This window comes from Galleria mellonella, unplaced genomic scaffold (genome assembly GCF_026898425.1).
Source record: "Galleria mellonella isolate WM207_F2 unplaced genomic scaffold, CSIRO_AGI_GalMel_v1 utg117, whole genome shotgun sequence".
NCBI lineage: Eukaryota > Metazoa > Arthropoda > Insecta > Lepidoptera > Pyralidae > Galleria > Galleria mellonella.
Window position 1 is genome coordinate 6574717 of NW_026441980.1, and position 13368 is coordinate 6588084.

General features: G+C 32.6%; 1 protein-coding gene across 15 annotated transcripts in view; it reads left to right on the forward strand.

Annotated features, from left to right (window-relative positions):
- Positions 1-13368, forward strand: part of LOC113511928 (polypyrimidine tract-binding protein 2) — a 530476-nt gene that overhangs the window by 422691 nt on the left and 94417 nt on the right. For 6 of the 15 annotated variants that reach the window (XM_031913421.2, XM_052896547.1, XM_031913417.2 and 3 more), the window contains one exon: positions 838-876. The exons of the other annotated variants lie outside the window; for them this stretch is intronic. In XM_031913421.2, the coding sequence (XP_031769281.1) occupies positions 838-876 (39 nt within the window). The remainder of the gene's footprint in view (positions 1-837; positions 877-13368) is intronic. 15 annotated transcript variants of the gene reach the window in all.

Sequence of the window (13368 nt, forward strand, 5' to 3'; positions counted from 1 at the left end):
CTCTTATGATGATGCTGATATAATGGTTAGATCCCACATATTTCAAATTTTCTTCGTAAATGTAACAAATTATTGCTTTACTATATCGTATGTGTTGTTCAATATAAAATAATTTTGAAACAAAGCATAGGTAGCTAGGTAGACAGTAGAACAGTTCGGTCGGTAACGTGGCGGGTGGGCCGTGGCCGCGGTTACCGCTGTCAACATCAGCTGTTCACGAGACCCCTACATAATTGCTGCTTGCACGTTAAATAATCAACTGTTATAAACTTCAGTCTCTACTCGTATTTATTCAACAGTATTGTAAACATTCTAATTTTAAGACTAGAAAGAGGAGGCAATTCTAAATTTACCTGTATTTTTTATCTAACATACCCAAAAAGAATATGCAATATATTTTGCACCAATTTTGAGAATTATTTTTACCGAGGAAAGCTAGACAATGTTTTTCGGTGTACTTATACAGAAATAGTCCTATCCTAATAGGTACCAAGTCGAAACTCAGTGATAGTAGGTACTCATGAAATGAACAGTGTACCGGAAGGAGCTTTGTCGAAATTTTCTTTACATAAGATATATAAAACATGTTTAATTTTAAAAGTAATGTACAAAGGCGAACTTATCTCTAATAAGTGGCTTTTTCCTGCAAACCCTGTCTCGTGAAAATTGAATTTAATATATAACTTAATTATTAATTTTATATATATATATATATATATATATATATATATATATATATATATATATATATTTATATATATATATATATATATATACCATATTACCTACAGCAAAAATAAAAACGTTATTTTTAAAAGACATAAATTTTTGTTACAGGTAAGCACCGTCCTGAATATGCGAGACACACATCAAAACGTAAGATATCTTTTTTTATTTTAACACTATTTATATTTAGTATAGAAATCTAACCGTACTTATCCTCCCAATATTTTTACGTTGGCACAGATTCGCATAGGTGAAAATTGAATACTCAAACTGATTCACCGCGCCGTGCAGACGTTGACATAGTAAAAACGTAGCTATTTGTTCACATCGTCAGCGCCCTAAATATCCAAAGTTATCCGATCCGAGCGAGAGCCGAATATTGCGCCTCTCTACCCTTTTCAACGGCGAATACACACGGTGCCTACGCATTGTAGGTGCACGAACCTCTTTCCTTCACAAAAGCCTCCCTTATTATGCTCCTGTGTAGGATATGAGGAAATTGGCTGAATGGCTTTATATGAAAAACTCACGTAATCTTCGTGGGGTGTGGCCCACAATATCCTGCACTTGGCTCTCGAGTTGCTTCTTGTTAAAGGCGTCTCGATTCAATTGTTGGATTAACAACGTTTCCTACTCGTATTTTCAAAATAACCAAGGAAAGCGCTGCCCAAAGTTGCGGTTCCGCCTCAATGTTTATTAAAATAAAAAGGGCATGTTTACGTTTTATGATCGTACATGAACATGACACCTGGCGAAATAAACTCTTTCATGTGGACAGCGTTCATATGAGGGTGTTTATTGTGATCGGGTTGCAAACATATTTCTTGAGAGGTAGCGGGCGAAAGTAGCGGTGGCGGGTGGGGTACGCCGGTACGTAATAAACTACAACAGCAAGATCCCGGTCGCCGGCGGCAGTGGATCGCGATCAGAACGCGCCTCGGGACATAAATTCGGTATCTTTCACCTGGAACGCTTCAACGACCGTCGACGCCATGCGTCAGTTATGAAAATTCCAACACTGGAATTCAGGCTCACACTAAAGATTTTTGCTGAGCTTTGCGGTTGTCGTCGAGTGGATTTTTTAAAGAACCGAGTCTGTTACGTTTATTTCAGTCTGCGTTTTATAGAGGCGGGAATGTGCTCCGTTTTGGTTTATTTGCAGGCCGCCTTTCTCATGAAATTGCGCTGTTTCATCGCTTACGAGCAATTTTAAGGTTCTGGTTGAAGCTATATTTTTTATCATTACATATTTTTTTTCTTTTACGAATTGGCTATCACAGTCTGAATCATTTTATTTGTACAGGGATATTTAAAATATATTGCCAATTTTAATGGCATTCTAAATATTTTCATTGGCAATTACCACCATGCTGGAACAATTTGGTAACAGATTATATCATTAATAAATTAAACAAGCAACAATAATTCGACAGACAATTAGGAAAGCCGTCACTTGAATTCTGAACAGGAGGATATGGAATAACAAATGACGCTGCAAAACAAGGTTTCTGAAAGAAACGAACATAAATTTCCAAAACCCATCAACCATTAACAATTACAAAAGAAAGGTAAGGAATGAAATGTTTTATTCATTCCGTTAACGAGAAAATTACCGAGGGGGCGGTGGCGGATCGGATTGCAGAGACTCCAAGAACCTTTGTCTTTGGGGAGAAGTGTGTCCAATGAGCTCTCTAGATACCTATGCCAATTAAGAAAATCATCGCATTCTATAGTGATACCAATGGGAGATTACGATTTAATTTTTAAAGTATAGTGAAATTCTAAATATGTTATGATATTTCATAATTATATGATGATCAAAAATCTATTTAAAGTGAATATATATGTTACGTAGATAGATAGATAATTTGTTTGCATTACTTACAGCACACAAATTACAACATATATTGATATACATAAAAAGCGAGATAACATAAATGATTAAAAAAAATACATAAAGCTAAATAAAATTTTTCGTTTATGCGTGTGCCATAACAATACAAAATGATCACAACTCAGTTTATTGCTTCGCCCTCAAAAGAGCAAAGCACTGATATTCTGTTGCGGCTAAAGGGATTAAATTAAATCAGGAAATTTATATTAAAATAGCAAAAACAAAACGCAAAACTAGCAAAAAGACAAAGTAAGGAGGTATTGTCATCGACAAACTTAATATTCGCGCTTGACCGCTCTCGATATGCTGCTATTAAAGGAAAACACGTTAAAATATTTGCTTTCTCCTTCGGAGCATCCAGTTTTTCTCGGATGATTGAAAAATTTATTGCGGTCCGAATGCTATCGTATCATTTTTTTCCGTTTCGCGCTACTCTCTGAACCCTCAAAGGACCTTGAAGGTGTAAAACATCTTAAATTATCACGAGTTTCATCATTTTCTTTTACAGTTAAAGGAAATAGTCTTTCGTGTAATAATAACTTTGAATTTTTCAGAGCTATTACATATTAGATGGTCGTAGTAAATATTTAATACCAGTACTTACACATTGCATTGTAAATCTATACTAGGAAGACAGAGTTGTAGTAAACATGTTCTAAAGATTTTCAGCGAATTGCCAGTTATTTCCAACAACTTATGTTACAACTGTACGTGTAGTTTTGTAGGTAATATCAATTTCCATAAATGTTAAATATGCATTAAACATTGTATTCTATTCACTTGATAGATACTTTAAGGCACATGTTAAAAGAAAAGTTTTCATCATCATCATATCATTGTTGTATCAGCTGTTTTAATAGTCGTACACTGCTGAACATAGCTTCCCCCATAAGGGGGGTTTTGTCAGTAGTTGTTACGCTTGGCAGACGGATTGGCAATCGCAGTTTGGCTTTTGTTGATGTTTTAAGAGAGACACTGCTGCCCATCCCTTCACCATAAGTTCATTATAATGTTTTCATATAAATCTAAAATTATTATAAAAAAAATTGGAATTCCATTTGTAATATTAATAAGATTAAGTGAGTCATGATTATCTTATGTAGAACTACTTTTTTGACCTTTACTTAGTATATGTAAATTTCCGAAATAGAAATACTAATGAAATAGACTGTTTCAAAATAAAACATACATCAGATTTAAAATTAGACCTTCAGGAAAACAACTGTCAAAACTGCATTTAATTGTATGTAGTAGATTTTGCTTGATACTATAACAGACAAATAGACAGACAGAGGGACAAACATACCAATAAAATTTCTAAAAAATATTGTTTTGCTATTATCTATTGGTCTTATCAAGACACATCATATTATTTTTTCTTAAATTCATAAATATTTCCCACACAGCACATATGTTGTTTAGTAACAATTTTATTATATTAATAAAATACGGAACTGTAGTATCATAAGAAAAGGCATAGTTGCCAGAGACGAATTTTAACTTTTACCACAATGTCAAATATTTTTTCTCGAAATCAATATGATTTTCAGGACTTTTGTCCTATCATAAAGTTAAATAGTTTTTCACTACGTTTTGTTATGTGCTACAAAATGAACGACGGAAAAAATTCACTAATTATGTGCCTTATTCGTATATACCTGTACAGAATTTACTTGTACTAAAACTATTACCCAAAATAAAAAAAAATACCCAATTTCCTACCAGCCCATTTCATTTTTCTCCAAGAATTTTATTTCTCAAAAGCTTCATGAATAGAAAAATTTTTACCCAATGTTAAAAAAAAGTACCCAATTGGGCAACGCTGTGAAAAGAAGCACTTCATTTTCTTTTTTTTTTTTTCAAATTTCTCTATTTTTGTTCGCAATGGAAAGATAAATCCGTTTAAACATCTTCGTTTATCTATGACGTAGTGTCTTTACTGCGTTTCATTTCATAGAAATCCATACTACAGCTTATTATAAAATAAAATGATTACTATTACCTAAATATTTAATTAAGAAATTATTTCAAGCCAATAAAAATTATGTCTCTGAATCATATGAAACATATATGACTAGAAGTGAATTTATTTTGCTTCTGCATTATATATAAGAATTAATTTTCTCTGTTAAAGCACGTTAACTAATTTATTTGGTTCATCGTTTAATACGAAAATTTTAATTCCATCTAACATAAATAGAAAGAGGGCTCGTATAATTTATTGTTGGATCAGAGTAAAGTTTACGACAATTATATCGTAGCTGTGTTTTGCAAAATCCACTGTACCACCGGCCTAATTACGTTAACTTCTTTCGGGTCGAGTACAAATTTCGAATGGGCTGTAAAGAGTGCGAATTTGCATCGAGAATATTTTTCGTCAACAATTAGCCTGTTGGGCCTTTGTCTGCGTTGAGCAAGGGTTCGTTTTAACGACGTTTTAAAAGATTTCAACCCGCCGAGAGCTCGGGCTTATCTCGGACTTGCTGCCTGCTTGTTACAAAAAACCCTTTATTAACTTTACGAGCCCTTTAACGAATAACAGAAATAAATATGAAGGTTACGCTTTACACTGCGGTGGTTTTACGCCTTCTGAAACTTTTTACAACCCGCCCCTTACAATTCGAAACTGCCATCTACGTTATTTATTAACACATTTCGCATTTTATAGTTGCATCAAAACTCAATTATCACCAAATTAAATATAATAGTAATTCAATAATATTTGGCATATAAAAGTAATCCTTTGATATAAAAAAAACTACTTATTTGCTAACTACTTACAAACTTACAAATTTTCGAAAACTATATCATAATAAATATCAAATATTACTCAGAAGTTTTACACCAGAGTAATATTGTATCAGGCTAGATTTACTCTTATGATTTAAAAAGAATTCGTCATAGTCATAGAATACTGACGGATCTATATATGTAATATTTGTCAGATCCGTCAGTATTCTACTACTATGACGAATTGTTGAAAGTAAAAGGAAAAGATAACTTAGGTCATGAATATAGATTTCCTCCATTTTTGGAGCTTGCCAATAGTTGCCTCCTTTAGCAAGTGGATTGGCAACCGCAGTAAGGCTTTTGACGATATTTTAAAGGGACGCTGCTACCCGTCTCTCGATTCTTAATGTCACACTATGCCGGGACCACACGGCAATAGAATATACTCCGTGTTAATTCCATATTATTCCTTCCATATCCATATTTTATATTCCATATCGTTTGAATAAATAATGTTTAATAACTAAATAGTTAGTTTAATCGTTTTATTATCCTTTTGTATTTTAAAAGAAATCAAGCAAGTCTTTATTTAATTCTATTTGACTCTTTAATGCTTGAACTGAATAACTATTTAGTTCCTTCTAAGAATTGATATTGAAATTAAGTCCCTTATTCAATAGATTCAGTTGTTATTAACACACACCGCTCTCATATTCAGCTGCTTAATAACCAACAAACGCGTATAACAACTTCGCTTCCATATCAACGCACTCAATAATCTATTTTGTAGAGATAACGTCAAAGGCAACAATACGGTTCCGAGCTAAATACACGCGTTTAGCTTGGAAATACTGAATTTCACGTAACCAAAATTGCCGTCAATAGTATCGACGTATTTAATTTCTGTCGGTTGCAGACAGAACATTGCCGAAATAGCGGGTTTATTATGAGATACAAAGCCTTTGCACACCCGCTTACAGTGTTCGATTGGTGAGACAAAAGCTGCTGACTTTGCTTGGTATAAAGACCACAAAATAACAAATTGTATGAAATACATTTTTTACGAAAATATTTTTTTTTACTATAACATACTGAAGATTCCCAAAATAAGTTTTTTTTTTATACTCATTTTGATCTTTGTTGCCAATTTTTGATAAATCTTAATTACGATAATTCTTTTTGCAGTTATTTATTTATTCTCATGTTAGATTCATTTATTCTCATGTTACACCCACATAAGTTTTGTTGCGAAGCAAAATTTTATTTGTAGATTTATTTTGTATTCGTTTCATCAAGTCGTTATATAAAAAAAATGGTTTCAATTTGAAGTAATAATAAGAGTTTGTATTGAAATTGTGGGTGTATTCCATTAAGTAAATTGCTAAGTGACAACTTTGTAAAATTTTTATTGTCACCATTTCACTGCTAGTTTTTGTCTGTATTTGTCCATTTGAACAGTATAATATTCAATATTGTTTTGTAATAATATTTTTTACAAATAACTTTTTTAGAAAATATAAGTTCGAATTTGAAGCCGAATTACAGTTTAATGTCACTGCCTATGTAAAACTATGTAATAATTATAATAATAATTTATTTGCTTGTACAAAAACTTTAAGCAATAACGTTTACAATCAGATATTACCCTAAACCAGGATACAAGGATAGATTCGCAAGCAAATTGTCGTCGTACCTAAACTTTGTATTTAATAAATGGACACAAATTGATATATTCAATAAGACCCCTAGAGATTAACCAGCTTACGCGTTTGACAATATTATCTGTTTCGTAGCTCTACTGTGCCTTTGTCAAATGGATGGGAGTAGGGAGATAAAACAATAGTAGTTACAAGATCAGTTCCCAAATACCACATGGGAATGTTTTACATTTAATTGTATAGATTCGGTAAGTTTCCACTTTCTTTGTATTTTTCAGATTATTTATGTCAACAAATAGAAATTCTCAATTTCAATTCTGTATCATTTTGAATATTTCATGATAAGTTACTATCTGAGTTATTTTAGTCTTACAATCAACACAATTTCAATAATGATACCATATCAGAATGCAGTATAGTCGTTAATATATTTATTTAATGATATATATTCCTGCAGATTTCCAATACCCTATTTGTTAATTCAAAAGAAGTTCTGAATGTGTGCTTAAATGAAATATTAAAACGTTTTTAGATGATTGCTTTATCAATCCTTCATAATTAATAATATTAAATACTTATAAATATGATTTAATGTAGGATTCAGATATTTTAAAATTTTAATATACAAAAAAAAAATAGTTACTTAAACGTAACAAATTTAATATTGGGCCAACATAAGAGTTAAATCTTAATGTAGATTGTAGATCTAATTGCAGGACGTTCCTACAATATCTTGCAGTTTTTTAAAAGAAATTATTTGAACAATGAAAAACTTAATCAGAAGAAAAAGAGAAAACTTTTAAAATGGAAAGAATCCTGCTTTCCATTTTAATTTTTTTTACAATACAGTGTAAAATTTAATAAAGATCATCAAGCACTATTTAATAAACGTAATTTTATATACTGGCTCAGGTCTGGGTATTCTGGAATATTCTCCCAGATGTTTGTTGTTTATTATATGTCCTTTATTGATATTATAAATATGTTTTTATCAAGTTCTTAATTTATTATAATTAGTGTCTAACATTTTCTTAACCCAGTCTATGTATAAAAAGCTATTGTATAATCGAATAAATGACTACAGATTTGACAAATGAGCATTCACAAATATATCCTGCAGTAAACGAGCAGAATGATCCTCCCCAATGTATTATATTATATAGGAATTTCTCAAGGGGCCTCGTGAAAATGTACGGGATTTACCGTACCTCATTCTTGTTTTCTGTTTGGTTGTGAACAAGAAAATGGCTTTTATAATATAAATAGTTCTGACTGCTACCTTCACTAGTTGAATTTTATGACAACAATGATGTTTACTACTCCGAGTTATAAATCCCTATGATTGTGAATATGAATCTGGCGAAAAATCATAATTTCATGTCAATTTCAATTTTCAGCTAATTATCATATGGTGAAAAACATTTAAATAACTCTAAAGTATAACTGTAATTATGTTCGTCGAAATAAGGACTAGTCAAATCGTACGTTTACGGTAACGGAAACAGTTGATCTATTAGTTATTTCTTTTTGTTAAAATTAAAGTATATTCAGTAATATGCTTTTTGTTTTCTTATCATAATAATTGGCAGAAAGTTTAAAGTCTAGTAAAAGCTTGCCGCAACGTTACTTGTACACCAGAGGCTAAGAAAACGAAAGGTGTAACTTGCGCATTGCTGATCCGGAAGAAAACTTATTACGCCTTTTTAAGTGTCCTGTAATCTCGAAAGAAAACCTATACGAGAAGTTCACTTCACAACTAAACGTGCGCGAAAGAAAGTTCTGTCAATGTTATTTCTTAAATTATATTGGGCATATTAAGTTTGCAATTATATGGATTTGAGTAATATTGAATTTTTGCTAAATATTTTATATTATAAATTGCTTTCAGATAAATTGGTTATCAAATTTTAATGTTACACAAAAGAAAACAAAGAATATAAAACAATATACCGTAAATGTTGTTTTTTGTACCCGCAACAAACGGAATTTGCGTGTACCGCCCGAAGTATTTGCAGGCATCGCGGCATACTGAGGACACATTATTATTGAGTAACACAATTCTTCTGAATCACAACAGAAGGCGAGGCGGGCCCTGTTCATGCTTGTTTTTCTTAAATCTCTCTGTGAACAACTCTATTATGGGAAATCTTGTTAACATTTGAAATCATTTCTCTGCCCCAAGAATAATGAGTTCTGTGTTTTCATTTGAAACTCCGGTGACTTTTGTTTAATGGAATGATAATACAAATGCTGGTCTCTTTGTAGTGAGGGGATAAGAATATTGTTGTTTTTCCTCGGGCAGGTCACTTTAGTTCCAAGGATAATTTCATTATCTTTCTAAAAATCTTGCCACAAACGAATTGGAGACTGTAGCGTTGATTTATGCTGTTTGAAAACTCGCTTACTTTAGAATTTATTTTTTCGTAATTGGGAGGACAAAAACTATTTACGACGCCATCTAGAATCACGGCATTATATCGGTATTAAAAGTGTTACCGCTAAGTGTCATTGTATGTAAATAATATTAAATTTTACACCATGATCCCATATGTAATGTACAAAAGGTTTGGAAAGTGTAATTTTAGTATTAAATAATAATAATCATAACTTTAATAGAAGAGAAATAATCTTTATTTAAATAGACTTGTTTATAAGCTCTTTTAAATCCTCAACTTTTATGATTGTACTGTTGGTTTCGGAATGTTGTTATCTGCTGAGAAAAACCTACAAGAAACTCAACAGTCACTCCTTTCAAATTATTATGTACAAGATAATTTTACATTTGCATGGGTACTGTGACTATAATTAGACTTATACTGTGACTATTATTACTGTAGCAGTACTTAAATAATAATATTTAAAAAAATAACGAAACCTATGTTAATTAACAATAATTCCCTGAAGTCTCAAATAGTTCTTTTTTCAATTTTTGCTTTTTTTTTTTAAATCATTCAATCAACATCCTCATTTTAATTATATTCTTTTAATTATATACGCTTAAATTTTGACCGGCGTTTTTTTTTATTTTTATTATAACCAAAGTAACCGCTTACCATCAGCTAGATAAACCGCATATTTGTTTGCTATCATATAAAAAAAACACCACCACTACTAGTATACCGCCCTTTGTACTTTTTTCTATTCTGTTCTGTCCCTAAATACTGCTTATAATAAATTAATAAAAAGTATCCCGTTATCCCTAGAGGTATATTACAGAAGTTTTCGTCTCGTAACAGAATATTATGTAAACAAATTTAATTATAGCCTTGAATTAGCCACAATGGCCGGCTGCCATCGCTGTGAATAGGGAACTTCGGAACCTCAACTTTGCTGAGTAAAGTTCCCTCCTGTGTGTATACAAACGAAAGTATTTCACAAAAACCAGACTGGCTTGTTCTCCGATAAACAATTCTATAGATTTGAAACCATGCATTGTTCTCACAGCTATCTATCGTTTGGAATAAAGTAATTACTTTTTTAATTTTAATCACTTTTAAGGGAAAAAGGGATTCATAATTCAACTACGTATCAACAACGTCATGATTATAAAGTAGTTTAAGGGATATAGTAATGTATATTCTTCAAACCACATAAGTATGGATCTTCATTTCTGATCTTTCGCCATGTGATTGTCTGTTTTCGAAATATCATCATGCTGAGAAACTCAGATCATAACTATCTACATAACTCACTAAGCAACTTGGAGCGCTTAGAGCGCTAGGATTTTTAATATAACACCATGTTTCGGATTTTTTTTTTATGGGTGAAAATAGTGTGGTAACCCCGCCTGCGCTAACGGAATACGCTGGCGGAGCACCAGTGAAGGGTGATAGATGAGGATGAAAACAAACCAATTAGCCCATCACGATGTATTCATCAGGAATTAACCATGATAGTTTCCAGGGGGAACCGCGAGGAGGTCGACCTGGTTGGGTATATTGCTAGCAATGGGATTCTCAGTCTCCATTACTAACAATGCCTTTCCTCCCCCCATGTTTCGAATTAATGTCATTAGTTAAAGATTTTTTTTTTCAAATGAGTATTTTAAATACATAAAAGTAATGTTTATTTAATCATTCATACATACGATTCTCCTGCATGATCGTGTTAGTATTGTTTCATCTATTTTCTTCTGTATTTTTTTCCTTTCATGAATCCTCAATTTGATTTCGCTATATGTATCCAAGTCTTATGCTCTGTTTTGGAAATAATGCCAGCTCAGCAAACTTAAATCGTTCGTAACTTTATACTGATCAAATGATCGATTTAGTGTCAACGATAATAAATATGCTTGTAAAGTAATTATCCGTCGACAATTAATAGTGTCTGCCTTTCATTACATTTAATCTAGCTACATAGTTGTTTCAGGGTGATTAAAACAACACCAATGTATCAGTGTGTTCAAAGGGTTACTAACGTTTGTAAACAAAACAAACGGACCGACACCAACTTGCACAATTTATCACAAACTATCTAATCAATTTACAAAACGATTCCCCGTTTAATATCAAATCTACGTTTTCCTAAAGGTTAGCATTTGTGGACCAAAATTGCGGCATTGTGCTAAATAAATTGTTATTAATGACCAAAACGCTCCCCCTACTTGCAATAATAATAGCCTCCAGTATTTTGTTTGGGGATAAATTTCGGATATTTCGGATTCCAAACATCGACTTACACAAATTCGTTGCGAATTAAATATTTTTTTATTCTTTTATTTATATCTATGTTGTAATTAGATTACGTTCTCTTTGAATTTTTCAGTGATAATATTTTTTAGTATTAGTATATTTTAGTTCTATTTGTTTGAGTATATATCAGTCTAAGATTATAAATTTTTTATATTTTTTATTTCTTTTGTGATAAAACATAATATTTAATTAAAAACCTTTATATCTATTGTCTAAAATAGAGAAGTCAAGAGTATTTTGTCGACTCCCGTGCATTGATTGATCGTATAAAATCCAAAAATAAAAAGAAATAAAAATAAATCAATAATGAATGATTCAAGTTGTTAATACAAGAATATGCATGGGCATATTTCCTTTATGAACAGATAATCTGCTTTCAGCATTAAACTTGTAAAGTGCTTCGCTCCATATGTCCCCGGTAAAAGCGAGGGTTGCTTTCTATTCATATACTGTGATACTCTTTTACGATTCAAGCAAAAACACGGCAAGCGCTGCCGAAAGATAAACCCTGGGGCTGTGCGAGCGCTGTTGAATTTTACGATTCCGCTAAGCCGCCTTAAAGTCGAGCCCTTCCTGAATATTTTGATTTATTTATAGGCGCGAAGGCGTAAAAGGGTGGTCCAAAAAACAATATACCGCGCCGCTCAGCTGCGGCGTCAGTCGACACACTTAACATAATATGCCTCTATGAATAAATATGCATATTAATCACCGCACACACGAAGGCACACCGATCAGATAATATACCCGTTCGAACTTGCTGAATGTAATAGTATTCATTATGAGCAAAGTTCAAAGCCGAAACAAATTAGCGGTTGTGAAGTTTTATACTTAATTCATTAGTATGTAATATACCCGTGTGAAGACGTAGGTCGCATTAAGCACTTGCCGCTCGCGCCTCTAACACTTCATTGTGATGCTAATTTAGGGCAGCTCTATGAATATGGGGCGGTGTTCCCAACGCGCGCACTTTTTGCCTCACCGCCGCTCTAAATTAATTTGAATAATACCGCCGATAGGCTAGGGGCTCCGGTAAAATGTCTTTTATATGAGTTTCCAACGTGAAAACTTCGTAGAAGAACGAAACAAATATTTTTTTCAATTCAGCTTAAGAGGCGCATGTTTATTTTCTTAACAATAAAGGATTAAAAAACAAGCTTGTTACAAACACGCCTTTTATAAACTTTTTCGTTATTTAGCTATTTTACTATATTTCACACATCCATAAAACAGAATGTAAAGCAGAAGCACCAAATAAAATTACATGGATTCTATATTAAAGAAAGGAGTGTACCATTAAACAATGCTACCCACTCGAGCTCTGTATGGCAGATAAAATAAATTTCACTTAGCTACTAATCACGTCGCTAAAGCTGGAGAGCTCATGTACTAGTACGTAATGGTGTAAGTACCGAGACCAAATTGGTTTAAGCAATCCCCGCTTGTAGAAAGTCTGCGACGAGTCGCGGCACCGGGCGCCCAATTCTCTGCTATGCACTAGAAAGCTACGTGTTCCTCATAGAAATTAACCGGGTAATTTTTAAGTGAGCCTTCCACGCTGCAACACTCACGGTTATTCAAGTCCGTGCATGCTAGCACTTAAAGAAGGTAAACCCACTCTTAAACAAATGAAATCTGTTTGTTCGTCGTTTTTCTCCGCACTCACAGC